Raw genomic sequence first — 18,193 nt, 5'->3', positions numbered from 1 at the left:
TGTCGGATATGTTATTGGAGTGACGCAAAACAGCTTTCACATTGGGGTTGAGTTTTTGAAAGCACTTGATTCACTTTATCTACGATTCATTCAGCCGTGCACTTTTCCTATGCAGTGCCTCAAATTATACAGTACACTTTTTCCAAACCTTGGTACAAGACAGATTTCAAATCAACAGAGCAAACTAACTACATGTATTTGAATTACTGTTTTAAATTACAGTTGACCTCATTCCTTGCATTCTCACTGTGTCAGTGTAGGTCCTTCTCTAACAAAGATAAAATAGTGCTTACATTTGTCCTGTTTCACTGCATGTACAAGTAGGTAACCTGTACCAGTGTGAGGTTTGAAATGGGATATGCAAAAAACACATTTCCCAACTCCTCCTTAGACACCCTCGTAGACTGGGGTCACGGCCAGGGTTCAGCCATTATTCATGGCGACCCTGGAGCAATTAGGGTATTAAGCAATTAAGTGCCTTGCTCAAGGACAGATCGACAGATTTTTCACCTTATTGGATCGAGGACTCAAACAAGCAACCTTTTGGTTACTAGCCCAATTCTCCAACCGCTAGGCTACCTGCCACCCATATGAAAGTACTCTTGAAGGGTGCTACTCAAGATCTATAACATATCTTAGTTACCACAAATACACGTGGCATCTTAGCCCAGGAGAATTGTTGAGCTGTGGTTGAGGGTGATTGGGAGCGTGCCCGAAACCACAGTGGCGGTGGTCGTCCCATGATCCCCTGTGACCTCGGTGAGGGTGCACGTCCAGGTATGATTATGAGAAGGGTGTACAGTTTCACCTGCCTGCCATGCGGACGGTGGACCTAAACAGGGAAGAGAATAGACCTATTAAGCCTTTCCTTTTTTCTTTCTCTCGCTTTTCTCTTTATTTTTCTCTTCTTTTCCAGAGGCTAATCTCTTCTCAGGTTTAAGGTATTCCTGGTCTGGGATCTTTGAGAAGGAAACGCGGGGCGGGTAAACATCAGGGCTCTCACTGAGGGGATTAGAGCGCCCATATATCACTGTGACAACCCTCTTTTCATGCGGTGACAGTTTGCCAGGACCCTGCGCTGGGGGGGAATCCGGTGACACTTCCTATCGCCACGGCAGCCATTGATAGGGGATACGATCAGTTTTCACACCGTCAGATCGGTTTACTGCACTAGAGCGTCTCCCAACTCTCACCACCGACAACTTCAGCCAACGGCTTAAATGGTCTGAGTGTTCAGTGTTCACACATCATGGCACACATGTCAGGTGTGCATCTTTGGTCAGGTAGAATAACACCATCGCAACAGGTCTGTGGAGGGGCTTTGATCACAGATCTTTCCACAAAGGCGGCAGTTCATTGTCCGTGACTCCATTTGTTCAGCTTGGGAGAAATCGTTACCTTAGGTAAACATAGGAATGGTTCAGCCACGCTGCGTTCCAGCTGTGGGTGTTGCCTTGAATAACATGAAACCACAGTCATGGCTCCTTTAAGTAGATCAACTTTGGGTCCAAAATACATTTTCTGAAGGCCAATGAGTTGGGGATGAAGAAATTCATAATTTTTATACACTTAAAATGGCACGCATTTATTCATCTTTAAAGCTAAAATACTACTAAAATTGCCATTAATATGTGCAAAAGTGTACTGTGGCAATCCATTCTACTGTAGATAAATATAACTCAACCCCAGACATTCAGTTCTCCATTATCCTGTACTGACTTCAGGGTATGTCTTGTATTCCCCCAGTATGATACATAACAGAAGCATTTCAATTATCTCTATTATTGTTCTTCTCTATCCCTACTTACTGTGGTTGAGAACAACCATTCATTTAACACCAAGTGTGAAAACACTTAGGGGGGAACAAGAGCTGTATGCTGTTAAGCAGGTAATTTTGGGGTCACATTACCTCAGACGTAGACTACATTATATTTCTCCTTCTCCTCTCTAAGGACAAAGTCAATACTGAGCAAAAACAGAGAAACAACAAGAACATTTAGTTTTGGGGGGATATGAAGAAACGCAAGGGGTCAACAATAGATCCCTGCGGGACCCCGCATGTAATATCAAAGACAGTCTCCTAATGCAACAAAACATTGTCTCCCAATAAGATATCAGTTAAAACACTCCATTACTGGTCCTGATAAATATACTACATGGCATTCAGGTTGCAGAGTATACAATGAAGCAATAGTGAAAATGTACTCCACTATCATCAGACACCATCAGGTAATTTCACTTGCAACTTCCTCTTGCTGCAGTAGGGGGATCTACACTACCGGTCAAAAGTTTTAGAACACCTAGTCATTTAACGGTTTTTCTTAATTTTTGTACTATTTTATACATTGTTGAATAATAGTGGAGGCATCAAAACTATGAAATAACACATATGGAATCATGCATTAAACAAATCAAAATATATTTCATATTTGAGATTCTTCTTTGCCTTGGTGACAGCTGTGCACACTCTTGGCATTCTATTAACCAGCTTCATGAGTAGTCACCTGGAATGCATTTCAATTAACAGGTGTGCCTTCTTAAAAGTTCATTTGTAGAATTTCTTTCCTTCTTTAATGCATTTCAGCCAATCAATTGTGTTGTGACAAGGTGGGGGGATATACAGAAGATAGCTCTATTTGGTAAAATACCAATTCCAGTGCAAATAAGCAAAGAGAAACGACAGTCCATCACTTTAAGATATGAATGTCATTCAAAACCGAAAATGTCAAGAACTTTGAAAGTTTCTTCAAGTCGCAAAAACCATCAAGCGCTATGATGAAACTGGCTCTCATGAGGACTGCCACAGGAAATAAAGACTCAGAGTTACCTCTTCTGCAGAGAATAAGTTCATTAGAGTTACCAGCCTCAGAAATTGCAGCCCAAATAAATGCTTCACAGAGTTCAAGTAACAGACACAACTGTTCAGAGGAGACTGTGAATCAGGCCTTCGTGGCCGATTGCTGCAAAGAAACCATTAATAAAGGACACTAATAATAAGAAGAGACTTGCTTGGGCCAAGAAGCACGAGCAATGGACATTTGATCGGTGGAAATTTGTTCTTTGGTCTGGAGTCCAAATTTGAGATTTTTGGTTCCAACCGCCGTGTCTTTGTGAGACACTGTGTGGGTGAACGGATGATCTCTGCATGTGTATTTCAAACCATAAAGCATGGAGGAGGTGAGATGGTGTGGGGGTGCTTTGCTGGTGACACCGTCTGATTTATTTAGAATTCAAGGCACACTTAACCAGCATGGCTACCACAGCATTTTGCAGCGATACACCATCCCATCTTGTTAGGGCATAGTGGGACTATCATCCGTTTTTCAAAAGGACAATGACCCAACACACCTCCAGACTGTGTAAGGGCAATTTTACCAAGGAGAGTGATGGAGATGACCTGGCCTCCACAAATTCCCGACCCCAACCAAATTGGGATGGTTTGGGATGAGTCGGACCGCAGAGTGAAGGAAAAGCAGCCAACAAGTGCTCAGCATATGTGGGAACTCCTTGAAGACTGTTGGAAAAGTATTCCAGGTGAAGCTTGTTGAAAGAATGCCAAGAGTCTGCAAAGCTGTCATCAAGGCTAAGGGTGGTTATTTGAAGAATCTGTTTAAAACTTCTTTGGTTACTACATGATTCCATGTGTTATTTCATAGTTTTAATGTCTTCACTATTATTCTACCATGTAGAAAATATTAAAAATAAAAACCCTTGAATGAGTAGGTGTTCTAAAACTTTTGACCGATAGTATATATTATAAGCAAGATAATGTGTTTCATTCCAGTCAGTGAAGGTTTAAAATAACAAATCTCATCACATTCGATTAGATTCTTGGGTGACATTTCACCCCATGTTCTCCACAGTGTAATTATTGCAGCAGTCCCATAGAATGGCCAAATGTCTTGGCATACGAGGAAATTAAACATGACAAAATCTATACTTACAAATGTCAAAGGGGAAATCAGGCGAGTCTCCAACAATAAGAACGACTGTTTTCAATATGATATTTGAGACTGTATTTACCAGAGAGTAGGTTTACTGATCCTTATCGAGTTCTTACAGCAAGAATCCCTCTACATGACTAACTAAATAATTCCATCTCTAAACAGGGGAATTCAAGAACACCAAAAACAATATTGCTATTTAACATTTCGTTTAGAGAGAAAAACACAACAAAACAATAACTGACTTTCAATTTTGACTTTCAATTCTGACTTTCAACTTTTGTTATAATTACAGTGTGAATTTCCCAGTCACGGAGTTACAATGTCTAATTGAACAGGGCCTTAAGTACATTTGGGATATTGTATTAAATTACAATTCATTAAATACTGTCCAGCCCTTTGGATGATAGGAAAATGAAATAACACAGAAGCAATGAGTTTAAGTTGTGGATGTGCATTAACATAGATATATTTGTACATATCTTGAGGCCAGGTGGACTGAAATAGGGAGTATTGGCAACCCTTTTTGACAAGTATGAATAAGCCCATCTGGGAAGAATTATCCTCAATATAACAGAAAACATATCACAGTGATTTATGCAAGGTCTTAGTCGGTGTTCCACTATCTGATAACGATAAGCATTTTCTCATAAAACTGGAACAGGAATGTCTAATTAAGAGCATCACTCTCCATAGGTCAGTGGAAGACCAAAGACAGAAACAACTGATAGCGCAATCAAACTCGCATGTGAAGTAGGTGCATCACACGCTTCCCCGTAAAGAATGCAAAGCACCTTGTTTTAATAAGACGACACGTTGACGTCAAAGACCGACCGCCGCATGTTGTCGACACTCCAAAAAAAAATGGAAATCCATCTTCACTCCATTACTCAGGTTGAATTCCTCCTAGCTAATGCTGACACGGCTAAAATCAAAAGAGATGGCTGAAACCTCTCTCGATCTGCCCTGAACACTGCCATTGGTTTGTGATGTGTTATTGCTGCCAGGAAATTGAAGCTGTCATTTGTCCAAATAGCTCAATCTATCACAAACACGAAGCTCACTGGCATGTATATCAATTGTTGCACAAACAAGATTGCAACTATTATATAATTATTTGTATTGTTGTTGTTGTTTTTTTTTTGGGGGGGGGGGGTTCTATTGTGAGAACATCTGGCTTTTCTGTATCCTTTCCAGCTGTTGCGACCTACTGTTGTGGGTGAGCGCAACGTAGCCACAAGCCAGCAGTAATCCAATCGCTTTCAGTGACACATATCCCGCCATCTCTAATCCCATGTTAGGAGTGTTTCACTTCATATAATCATGTAAATTCCGACAGAAACACATTTCAGGTCAACCACATCAACCCTGACAACTCCAGTGAACTTTTGACAGGCCAATGGGGAACCTCAAACACCATCCAGAGCAGAGCCTTCCCATGAGACACAGCTGAGGTATGTATGCAGTAGGGCAAACACTTGAACCAATGTGTGTGTAAGTGTAGCATGGCTTTTTCACACTTGGAGGACATCTTTATCCCTTGCATGTTTCTTTTATTAAAAACAAAACAGAATATCTGTCTGGATGGAAAGGTTAAAAGGTTATATTCCACACAACACACACGTCCAACATCTAACACAGACAGAATAATTAGCCTCAAGTCCAAATGCATATATGAGGAGGCAAGACTCTGGAACAAGGACGTACACAGTTCTCATTGCGTTATGTTTGGCTTTTTTGAAACGAGCATTCCAGGGGGGCTCTAAATCCATTTGAGCAGGAAGTAAGACCAGGCAAATTGAAAAACAATAACAAAACAAGGGGGCATACCTTTGAGTGATGAAGCTGGATGCCATAGACTAAAATATTTCCGAGCTTGGCTCCTGTGGCGAGCTCCATCATGGCCGCCGGCTCTCCTCCCATCGGCTCGCTGGCAGACAAACCGTCCTCCGACACGTTCAAATAAACCTATCAAAAGAAGCCCCGCCAAACCCAGTGAGACATGCATCTCCTGCCAATAATGACACTCTCTTACAGAGACTTAGAGAATGATTAAACCTTTGGATCAATTAAAGCACATTGTTCAAAACACTCCTAAGAAAGATGTGCTGCGAATGAACAAGCATGTTTATTTAAGGTCCTAGTTTGGGAGGGATGTTGGAGGAGTGTGTTGTGGTATTCGGGGTAAACACACGTCGGATAGAACTCTGGGAGGTAGTAATGCCTCTGGTTCAGGTGGAAAGGCCTCACGGTGTTTATGTAGATAGATGGGCCCATCTTAAGACAGCATTAACCAGCACAGATGAGTCACTTAGTGTGTCATGCATGGGATGTGAAAGCATCTACACTGCTGCTGCAAAACTTAAGATTCCTAATTGGTCTGTTGACTGACAGCTCGACAGGGTGAGTTCACTCCATTTATGTCTTCATATACAGGATGTGTGTTGTAAGCTCAATGTCAAATGTGTTAATTCATCTGTTATAAACCTTCTATTATACATCATTATATGACTAAGTCAAGTATTTCTTGAATAAGTAAAGTAAGTCACTTGTCATCTATCAACATCTGTTCCAATTCAAATAAGTGATATTATTGATTTGTTTTGCTGCAGAAGGTGCCAGTTTGGCTTAAGTCTAGACGAGATCATTACCAGGCACATACTAAATCAATTGCCACGCACTCTGTGAAACTCGATTATCTCGCACTCTGATTGCCAAGTCATTGTTTAATGCTACAGACTAAGCCAAGGTTTCCTAAACCTCGATCCTCAGGGCCCCAAGAGGTGCACGTTTTGTTTTTTTTGCCCTAGCACTACACAGCTGATTCAAATAATTAACTAATCATCAACTTTTGATCATTTGAGTCAGCTTTTTATTGTTAGGGTATAAACAAAATATGCACCCCATGGGATCTCGAGAACAGAGTTTGGGAAACGCTGGACTAAGCCCTCAAGAAAGAACAACAAGTGCCATCGAACGCCACCCAGATATCCCTCACTGTTGATTTTGCGTCCTCGCTTAAGACGGGGAAATTCTGAGATCGCTCGGTGAGCCAACTCTTGTTTTGAATTCAGCCTCCCGCCTCGCTAACTCTGTTTGGAATTAAGCCTTCCCATGATGCTGATGTTTAATGTAGGACATCCTTAAGCTGCCATGAAATCAACTTAGGCCGGGAATAAATGTATTTTTAATAAAGTGCTGGATGTGGGGGCGTCCTAGGGTTCTCTACCTGTGAAAGGGGCATCTGGTCCACAGTAAGAGCTGTGGGGAAAGCTCAGACACAGATGCATTTACTCTGGTGTGGTGGAGAGTGTTGCTCCCACCCTAATGCAGCCTGGAACCTAGCTCCACACCACTGGATTGGAGCTATGTGTGTGTGTGTGTGTGTGTGTGTGTACACTTGCGTGCACAAAGGTTCACTGAAGACCTAACAAGGCCTTGCAACACAAATCAAGGCAGGCGGTTTAATCAAGTTATCCTGTATGACATTTGCAATGATTAAAACCGAGTTGTTTTGAAGACGTAAAGACTCGCTTAGAGAAAATTCCAGAATGCAACTTCCCCAAGCCCAGTGCACCTTTTTCTCCTCACTTTGTTTTGGCAGTTGTGCTGTTGCCGGGGTGAAAAGGTAAAAAAATCACAAAAAGTAAACAGGACCTTCATAACGTAAATGTTTATTTTGGGTTCCAATTAGATGGGGGGGGGGTTCTACTTGGGCTGTCAAGAGTTAATGTTGCTCTGTGGTTGATATTGACATCTGAAACGAGCCAAACGGTAAGTGAAAGGAGTGAAGTGCTCTCAAGGTGGGGGTATAGGGTTTCTAAACAGCAACATAGTTTTGTCGGAGGGACCAGAGGTAGACTGCAAAGTGAACCTTTTTACAAGCGGAAAAGGGTTGCCTGGCCATGTAGTACATGTACCTTGAGGAAACTAGAGCCTGCCTGGACCAGACGTGTGCTTTAGAAAACACCCAGCGCAAGTTCATTCACAGTGTGGGAAACCTGAATGAGACATGATAAACGTCAAGTCCACTAAGCACAGACAACACCCATATACACAATGTTCTCTGTTAGCACTGCTAACTCACCTTGTTCTGAATGTGTGCGATTGCTACTGGGATACTCAAACATCAGAGCGTTTCATGGCCTTCACAAGCGTACAGTCCATCCTTAAAGCAACATGGCCAACTCACCATAAAGCAAAGTGATCAGTAAGGGGCAAAGAGCCCCAAGCATAGAGGACTGAAGACAGTCTAATTTCCAGTACCAGAACGAGTGTTGGTAAGGCAACTCAATTCATATGAGGCTCTATTTACACATACATCCCCATGTGAACTCAACTCACCCAAATAATGACCACTGGATGCAGGAGTGCTCGGTCTGCCTCCTCCAATGCACTCAGCATTTTTCCAACTTCAGAAAAGCAAGAACTGTTGACCTATGGATAAAAAATGAAAAGTAAGTGTCAGAAAAGAGTGGAATATTGTTGAGTTGTCTATCTGAACAGAAAAAAAATGTAACGTGCATAATCTTCCATTTCCAACGTGGTAATAACAAACATAACAGGAATAACAAACAATATCCATCATTTTGAAACAGGCTTAGTTATATTATGTTTTCGTAAACTCCTGAAGTGTGAACTTACAGAAACTCGAATAAAGTTCCACTCTTTTGACAGAGATTTGGCATCGTCTCCCATCAAGTCTGAGATCACATCCACCTCCTTGAAGAAAGACACAAAGAAACATTTTACAGAAATACTACATTAAAAAGTGAAATAAACCCAAATAATGATGTTAGTTAATGCTGTTAAATTCCATTGGAATGCAGGGGAGCTCAACTACAGTCCCGGAGGGATTTCCATGCTGGTATTCATTTCTCCCTGGCACTTAATTAATTTCAGCCAGAAAGTCTCAGTCCACACACCTGGTTACCCAATAATAAATGAGTCCCTGATTAGAAAGCAAGGACAAAACCAGCATACATTACGTAGCTCCAGGACTAGAGTTGAACCCCATTGATCTTAAGCTAAATTCTCTCCAAGGCTGGATGGCTCATTAGAACAAATGAAAGAGACAGGGAACCACTGCTGGGATCTAGTTGTCTCTCTGAGCTGGCAGAAAGGGTACAAAGGAGCCTGGAGACAGAATTGTGGACGAGCCAAGTTCAATTTCATTACACTGTAAATCAAATCAAAATTCAGTGCAGTCCAAAATAATAAAAGCATTTTTTGTTCACTGTAATTGTGACCACATTTTAGGTGAATATATTTCAACAAGTTTAGCCCTTGAATACAAATAGAATGAAGCTGTACAACATGTCAGTGTGTCCATTTCATGTCTATCTCTTCTGTTTTCCCAGTAATTCTTCCCTGGTCCTGTCTAACATTTCATACACAAGTGGAAATAAACACAGAAACAAACATCCACGCTCTGTGTTTGTCACTGACTGGGACTTGTACAATTTTAACTGTTTAGAATAACAATGACAGTTGGAAATCTAAGTGGTTACGGGAAACATGTGGAGGGTTATTTGGTCCAGAAAGATAAGTCGCCTGTGGGTTCTGAGGGAAAACCATCAGTCAGAAATGTAGATTTGCAAGATTACATTTTCTGACATAATTTAAACAAGGTTAGTTGGGCATGAAATTCTGGAATGGGATGTTTGTTCAAGAGACAGGAGGTCAAGGACCAACTACAGGACACACCAGAGAGTCCGTGACCGAGGCAGAAATCAAGTTCCAGGCTGCCAGAGGAAAAAAAGAGAACTGCCCCAAACTATGAGTTTCAATTCAGAAAGTGGTAAGATGTTACCACATTCTTTCCTAGTAAAACCATATAAATAGCAAGTCCTATAAGGCTATAAAATAAAGTGTTACCTATTACTTTTTCAAACTATGAGCTGCTTGTTTGAAATGCTGAGAAACTCAGACAAAGAGAAAGGATAGACATGATTTGAATATAGTGCTGAAAGTGTAGTTCAGTGAGCTTTGTCCCGGTCCAGCCCGAGCTGTTCCTCTATCTGGCTGTGTCCATGACTAAATATCTACTAGGTCAAGGTTCATATTTTGGAAAAAGGAGTGATGTAATTCATGTTCTCCAAGATTGTATTTAATCTTGAGTGAATATGAAATACTATCGTATACTAAGCTCAAAATGTTAGAGATAAGGAGGGGATGGAGGTGTTCTCCCTTCATCAGATCCTCCCTTCCTATCATGACATTAATGTCTATTAGATTGGGCTCCGACACAAATTGACTCCGAGCCTAAATTTAAAAATTTAAATTTTTTTTAAAAAAGAGGCAGATGTTTCAGTTGCAGCTCTAATGCATTGTCAGAATTATGTTTTAGTGGTTAAATTCCAATTCCTTAGTCTCAGGAGACTGAAATAAATGTGACACTAATAGTTTTACTTATTAATCAAAAGAATAATGAACGGCTATAAAAGCTTTTTGCTTGAATAACGTCTGGGAATGTCTTTTAAAGGACAAGTGATCTGGGGTTATTGAGGAAAATACTTTTATAAACCTAAAAAAAAATCATTTCTTTTGACTAACATGTACAGAACAAGAATTAAAAGTGCTAACAAGAACATTGTTTAGAATATATTACATATTAATACAATTTAATGTATATTTTGTATCTTCCACTATGATTATGGGATCACATCCATATTCATCATGCTAGGAGAATCCCCTAATCATATTCTCCCCACAATAACACACACGCTGCAAAATCCTCCACCTGCACACACACACTGTCTGCTCGCCTCCAAGCTCCAGGACAGTTCAGGCTCTACCTCCCTTATCCCCTGTATTAGATTCATTAACGGCATTGATCACAAAGCTAATTCCGCCTCCTCCATTATCTCGCCTTTCATCTCCCTCGAACCCCTGGGAAGGATGTATCTGGTCCCAGAAACGCGTGCACCACAACACGACCCTACCGGCCAACCGAGTGAAGGGAACAATGGTTCCAATCAAAGCCAAAGCCTTAGGTTCCTAGGACCCCATACAGTACATCTCAGGGGTCTGCCATGCACCACGACAGCTAGATCCGCTGCCTATTTGACACGTACTGCCTGATGAAGAGCTTGGCACTGCTTCACAGGAGGATGAGCTGTCTGTGCTTTCCCTGTATCACCAAAACATTTCACCTGCCATGCATTTCCACCCTCTGTTATCAACTACTGAGGGAGGATGTATACACACTTTCCGATATACGTAGGAAGGAAGAGACTCTCGGCGGCAATGTGGGGACGGTACGGTGTGAGGCCGGGGGTGTCTGTTTTAAAACGTATGAGAATGGAGAAGTACAATGTGATTTGTGGGGACGATATGGCAACCTGTGACCCCTTCACCATGACTGAGAATGAATGGGAGACATGTTATACAGGGACAGTATGGGGAAATAGGGAGCCAGTCAACATGACGGGCGAAGGGTGGCAGTGAAGAGTCATCGCTGAACACTCAATTAATCAGATAATTCCCATGGCATGAACTACATGACTGCCATCTGCTTTCCGTCATGCCGGGAGTTGGAGAGGCAGAGGGGGGATGGAGGGAGGAGGGTGTGGAAGCCTTCAGACAAGCTCCAATATAGGTCTAACAGCAGATGGCAAGTCTAACCGGGGCCCACCCAAGCGGAGCTCACATGGTCTGGGAGAGGGGGGTTGTCAGAGAGGTGGAAGAAACATCAATGTGATGATCGAATGTAAAATTCTCACAAACATTGTAATTGTAATCATAATCATCATCATCATCATCATCATAATCATCACCATACCATGTCCAAAGCGCTCATGCTCCTCTGCAGAGCGTTGGCCAGCTCTGTAGCCTGTGCAGAGCCACCTGTGACAACACAGGCCGACTGGGAGAGAGTCTCTGAAAAAGAAAGTGTACTTTGACCACTTTTGCTGCAAATCTCCGTTACTTAGCAATGATAATAATCTTTAAACATTGTGATAATTCATTTAAATCATCACCATTCGGGATCCAACTTGATTTACGTGGGGAAGTGATGTGCCAAAGACATACACACACAAAGATGTATTCTTGCATACGCTCCCAACACACACTAACAATTAATTCATTCACACACAAAGCTCTCTTGGTATAATTACTATGCTCAATATGTCATAATCCAGTTGGTCGGCCCAGGTGCATACAGAGGTAAAGAGTAGGACTGATGACTTTATGAATGTTTCCCTGACTGTGTAGAGACCACGATGACTCTACCGTGCCCTGACTTGTATGGATGGCGTTCACATCACAGACTGCAAACACCCTCCCTTACTTTCTGACAAACCTAAACAAGACTTCATAGAATATCTTCCTGGGAGAACAATTAAAGACTATTCTATATCTCGTCGACATCACTCAATTCCATTCTAAACTGGCATTGTCTCACACAGGACAAAAAAAAACTGGAAAAAAAACACCTCCCTTTTGTTGTACAGAAAATAGTGCTAAAATACATTTGGTCTATAAAGTATGTGGTTTTTCTGTCGGAGGCAAACGTCGATCATGTAAATATTGCACTTAACAGTATAAGTTGTGTATGAAAATATATACAGATACAGTCACATACCTTTGACAATGGACTCCGCTGCAGCCAGATCTCGTTTGTAGGTCACCTACAGGACAAATACAACTTAGTTTAACAACATTTTAGCATCACACCTGCTCTAAAAAGCATTGTTCATTTTAGTGAAAATATATTTAGATTCATAGGCCTTACCCCATTACTGGCTTAGTTAAACGCTATCAAAACCATAAAAACCCTTTACTTTCAGTCATCATATCAAATAGTATTACATACAATACACAATGTATGAATTCAAATCTGTACTTGTCCCTGTATAACAAACTAGTAATAAGCATTCAATTAAGACAATGGCCTAATTTAGGCTTAAAGGCATTGTCTCAAACTGAGTTAGTGTCCCAGGCTGGCTCACCTTCCACAGGGTTGGTGGGCCCTCGATGAGCTTGGCATTGGTGCCACAGTACTGCAGAGCCAGATGAAGGCACTCGGTGCCAAACTCAAAGTCCGACTCACTGCACTATGAGGACAGGACACAAGAAACATGGGATTGTTGACGATGCATAACAAATTGAGTTAGTTCCCATTTCATAAAACAGAGTTGAGCAAGTCTTCTGGGGACAAACAAAGGAAAGGTCACAAAATCACATCGACCATAGTTACATCTAAACAGATATTTCACCTAATTGGCTCGGGAATTCTAACTAGTGACGTTTCGGTTATTGGCCCAACGCTCTTAACCACTAGGCTACCTGCCACCCCAAATCAGAGGAGAGTTGAGTTCATAACACTTTGGCCCAGTGCAGTGAGAACACATCGGAATCAGATTGCCGTTGCTGTAGATCGCATTGCATTGAACATTTGATATCAGCAATGAGCTCATGCCTTTTAAGATATTGTGCTGGACTACAAAGGCTAAATCAAAGTAACTCATGCTACCTGAGATAATATGTGGGCAATATTTTATCAGGATTATTTTTCTCAGGACCCTGGAACTGAAGGAGAAATTACAGGAGAAATATGACTGCGTCCTGTGGTAATTGAACCTGTAGCATTTTCTCCCGGTACAAAGACGTGCACTGGGGACAGGATAGAGTGTCTCCCCTTTGTCTTTTCAGCCCAGAGTTCTGCCAGGCCCAAGCATGTCAAACTACAAATGTGAGGCTCACGCAGGTTTTGGGGGAAATATGTCCTACGGTGCTAATTTGACAGACACCTTACACTTTCCCAACTTTGATGGACACAAGTGGAGAGGGGGTGGGGCACTCCATCGTGCCAGAGCCTCTCATTTTCACAAATACACTTACATCACTACAAATTTGTCTTCATTTTCGGTGAAATGCTACTTGACTGGCCTTGACACTCTGCTTCTCTGGCATCCTGCTCTCATTTTCAGAGAGAGTTAAAGCCAAAACCAACAGGGCTCCCTGGAAATCTAAAATTCGTATGTGCCAGGAACCAAAATAACTGCAGACAAATGGGGCTCCAATTGGACCCATACTTCGGCTCTTAGTAAAGTCTTCCTACGTCCTTCAAAACACTGGTATCTGCATCACCATCTAAATCGAGCCAAGGTTCAAATAGCAGAGCTCTGAAGTATCTGGGCTGTTTGAAAAATAAATATGGTGAATTTTTTTGCAGTGACGGATTTGTGATAGACAGAAATTGTTACAACATAAAAGTTATAAGACTATGTTTTAAGATAAAAATCCACACATTTATGGTTTTGGTCAAAGGGCTAGAAGAAGAAAAAAAAATGTTGGAAGGACTTTCACAACATTTAATCCATAGAAGGGTTCTTTGGAGGAAGGGCTGTTGATCTTTGTATCTTAAAGCACAATTGAGAAATAATTCATTGAAGTTGGAACATGTGACATTTTGGCCTTACCCAAGCATAATGTTTCATCTGTAGGTGCTACAAAGAAAAATGTGTTTCATTTGAAGCTTTGCCGCTGGTTCTGTAATATGAGTAATAATTTGATTTGAATAATGATTTTCTTACATGAATGAATATCTAAAAATGGAAACATGAATATAGAGAACATATCATTTTTGATTTGACAAATGTTTCAATATATTGTTGAACATAATATACTCTACAGGCATATTAAAGTTCCAAAGTGGGATCTCTGCTAGTTTTAATGTTATGGACAATTGTATACAGAGAAATTGTCATAGTAGGCAATGTAACCAATCACAACCATCCTTTTACTTGTATCATTGCACATCCTGCAAATCACCAGCAGAGGGCAACTGTTTTGAATCGATTTTCACATTCACTGTTTGTAATGCTTACAAATTGGATCATAACGCAAACAGTAGAAGAGATCCCACTCTGGAACTTTGAAATGCCCGTGGAGTATATTATGTTCAGAAATATGAAAAATGTAGCAAATCCCCAAAAGTTCTGTGTTGGGGTAATGAGTTACAAAAGTATCGCATTACACTAATGCATTACTTGTATCAGTAATGGAGTAATATAACAAGTTACCGTGTTAAAATATTGTAATACAATAAGTTACTTTTTCAAGTAACGCTTCCAATACTGGCAAATTGGGCCACCTTGATTTTGATTGGCAAAGTGGGACACTTAATTATTTATTGTAAAGGAGGATAATTGAGAGAGTAAATAATATATACATGAGTAAAAAATATATATTTGTGATAAACATAAATTATTCATACAAATTAAATGTATTAAAACACTCTTTAGGTATTTTTGTGGAACATTAATAATCCACACAAAATACTCTGCAATGTCAAATTGGAAGAAATATTCTACCATTTGTAAAAGAAAAAAAGAAAAACACTAATATATCTTGATTAGATAAGTATTCTACAACCTGAGTCAACACATTAGAATCCCCTTTGGCATTGATTACAGCTGTGAGTCTTTCTGCCTAAGTCTCTAAGAGCTTTTAACACCTGGGTTGTTCAACATTTGCCCATTATTCTTATCAAAATTCTTCAAGCTCTGTCAAATTGGTTGATGATCATTGCTAGACAACCATTTAAGTCTTGCCATATATTTTCAAGCAGACTTAAATCAAAACTGTAACTCGGCCACTCAAGAACATTCACTGTCTTCTTGGTAAGCAACTCCAGTGTAGCTTTTGGCCTTGTGTTTTAGGTTATTATCCTGCTGAAAGGTGAATTTATCTCCCAGTGTCTGGTGGAAAGCATACTGAACCAGGTTTTTGCCTGTGCTGAGCTCCATTCCGTTTCTCTTGTTTAACCTGAAAAACTCCTCAGTCCTTACAGATTACAAGCATACCCATAACATGATGCAGCCACCACTACACTTGAAAATATGGAAACGTGGTACTCAGTAATGTGTGGTATTGGATTTGCCCCAAACATAACATGTTGTATTTCAGGATAAAAAGTGATTTGCTTTGGCACATTTTTGCAGTATTACTTTAGTGCCTTGTTGCAAATAGGATGCATGTTTTGTATTTGGTAGAGGCTTCCTCGTTTTCACTCTGTCAATTAGGTTAGTATTGTGGATTAACTACAATTATTAAATGTTTTATGTATTTAACTAGGCAAAGTCAGTTAAGAACAAATTCTTATTTACGATGACGGCCTACCAAAAAGCAAAAGTCCTCCCATGGGGACAGTGGCTGGGATAAAACAAAAATATATACATAGGACAAAACGCACTTCACGACAAGAGACACCACAACACTACATAAAGAGAGAGACCTAAGACAACATAGCATGGCAACAACACATGACAACATGGTAGCAACACAACATGGCAGCAGCACAACATGGTAGCAGCACAAAACAGGGTACAAACATTATTGGGTACAGACAACAGCACAAAGGCAAGAGGGTAGAGACAACAATACATCACGCAAAGCAGCCACAACCGTCAGTAAGAGTGTCCATGATCGAGTCTTTGAATGAAGAATGTTGATGATCCATCCTCAGTTTTCTCCTATCACAGCCATTAAACTCTAACTGTTTTAAAGTCATCATTGGCCTCATGTTGAAATCCCAGAGTGGTTTCCTTCCTCTCCAGCAACTGAGCTAAAAGGATGCCTGTATCTGTGTAGTGACTGGGTGAATTGATACACCATCCAAGGCGTAATTAATAACTTCACCATGCTCAAAGAGATATTCAATGTCTGCTTTTTGTCCTTCAATAGGTGCCCTTCTTTGCAAGGCATTGATGAATGTAATTTTGGTGTGAAAAGTGCAAATCAATCCCAGAACATCAGCAAATGACCTTGTGAAGATGCTGGAGGAAACAGGTACAAAAGTATCTATATCCACAGTAAAACGAGCCCTATATCGACATAACCTGAAAGGCCGCTCAGCAAGGAGGAAGCCACTGCTCCAAAACCACCATAAAAAAATCAGACTACAGTTTGCAACTGCACATGGGGACAAAGATTGTACTTTTTTAGAGAAATGTCCTCTGGTCTGATGAAACAAAAATAGAACTGTTTGGCCATAATGTCCATCGTTATGTTTGGAGGAAAAAGGGGGAGGCTTGCAAGCCGAAGAACACCATCACAACCATGAAACATGGGGGTGGCAGCATCATGTTTTAGGGTTGCTATGCTGCAGGAGGGACTGGTAACACTTCACAAAATAGATGGCCTCATGAGGGAGGAAAATGATGTGGATATATTGAAGCAACATCTCAAGACATCAGTCAGGAAGTTAAAGCTTGGTCACAAATGTGTCTTCCAAATGAACAAGGACCCCAAGCATACTTCCAAAGTTGTGGCAAAATGGCTTAAGGACAACAAAGTCAAGGTATTGGAGTGGCCATCACAAAGCCCTGACCTCAATCCTATAGACAAATTGGGGGCAGAACTGAAGGCCTCCTTTGTAGGCAAGGAGGCCTACAAACCTGACTCAGTTACACTAGCTCTGTCAGGAAGAATGGGCCAAAATTCACCCAACTTATTGTGGGAAGCTTGTGGAAGGCTACCCGAAATGTTTGACACAAGTTAAACAATTTAAAGGCAATGGTACCAAATACTAATTGAGTATATGTAAACTTATGACCCACTGGGAATGTGATGAAGGAAATAAAATCTTAAATAAATCATTCTCTACTATTATTCTGACATTTCCCATTCATAAAATAAAGTGGTGATCCTAACTGACCAAAGACAGGGATTTGGGTTTAACTGGGTTTAAATGTATTTGGCTAAAGTGTATGTAAACTTCCGACTTCAACTGTACTTCCTCACTAACACACAGGTATTGATTGTTGATTAGGATATCTATTAGAAAACTTAAGTCACTTTTCTCTCTGTCCCATTTAACCCTTACTCACCTTATATGGTATGGTTCCACTAAAAATGTGTGAAAGACATTTTTACTCATTATGATAAAACAAATATAAAACATAAATATTTAATATGTTCCAACACAATTTCCATAAAAACCATCGACATCTGACAAATGCAATTAAAAATGGAAAAAAGTGTATTTTATCACAACGAAATGATGTCTTGATAAATCTAACAGTACATAGCCTTTATTAAAATGTCTTTAATATGTAGGCTATGAAGTCACAACGAGGCCGACTTCAAATGCAGACCTCAAAGTTCCAATAACCCCGCATTAACTGACCGCAGCGCAAATGCAAACTATGTCAGGTCAATCCTGCACATAATAATGCATTGAAATAAAAGGCATATAATCAAAGGGATTACTTATCATCAAGGACCTACAGTATTTAAGT

General features: G+C 40.5%; 1 protein-coding gene across 3 annotated transcripts in view; it reads right to left on the bottom strand.

Annotated features, from left to right (window-relative positions):
* Positions 1-18,193, bottom strand: part of crppa (CDP-L-ribitol pyrophosphorylase A) — a 32,712-nt gene that overhangs the window by 10,321 nt on the left and 4,198 nt on the right. For 2 of the 3 annotated variants that reach the window (XM_024396322.2, XM_024396317.2), the window contains exons 4-9: positions 12,899-13,003; positions 12,532-12,577; positions 11,728-11,825; positions 8,589-8,666; positions 8,289-8,381; positions 5,775-5,912 (exon numbers count right to left, since the gene is read on the bottom strand). In XM_024396322.2, coding sequence (XP_024252090.1) covers positions 5,775-5,912; positions 8,289-8,381; positions 8,589-8,666; positions 11,728-11,825; positions 12,532-12,577; positions 12,899-13,003 — 558 coding nt within the window. Of the gene's footprint in view, positions 1-601; positions 833-5,774; positions 5,913-8,288; positions 8,382-8,588; positions 8,667-11,727; positions 11,826-12,531; positions 12,578-12,898; positions 13,004-18,193 lie in introns of those variants that run through there. The other variant, XM_024396311.2, reaches the window with a different exon arrangement.

This window comes from Oncorhynchus tshawytscha, linkage group LG23 (assembly GCF_018296145.1).
Source record: "Oncorhynchus tshawytscha isolate Ot180627B linkage group LG23, Otsh_v2.0, whole genome shotgun sequence".
NCBI lineage: Eukaryota > Metazoa > Chordata > Actinopteri > Salmoniformes > Salmonidae > Oncorhynchus > Oncorhynchus tshawytscha.
Note: the sequence above shows the minus strand (reverse complement) of the source record. Positions and strands in the feature narration are given on the sequence as shown.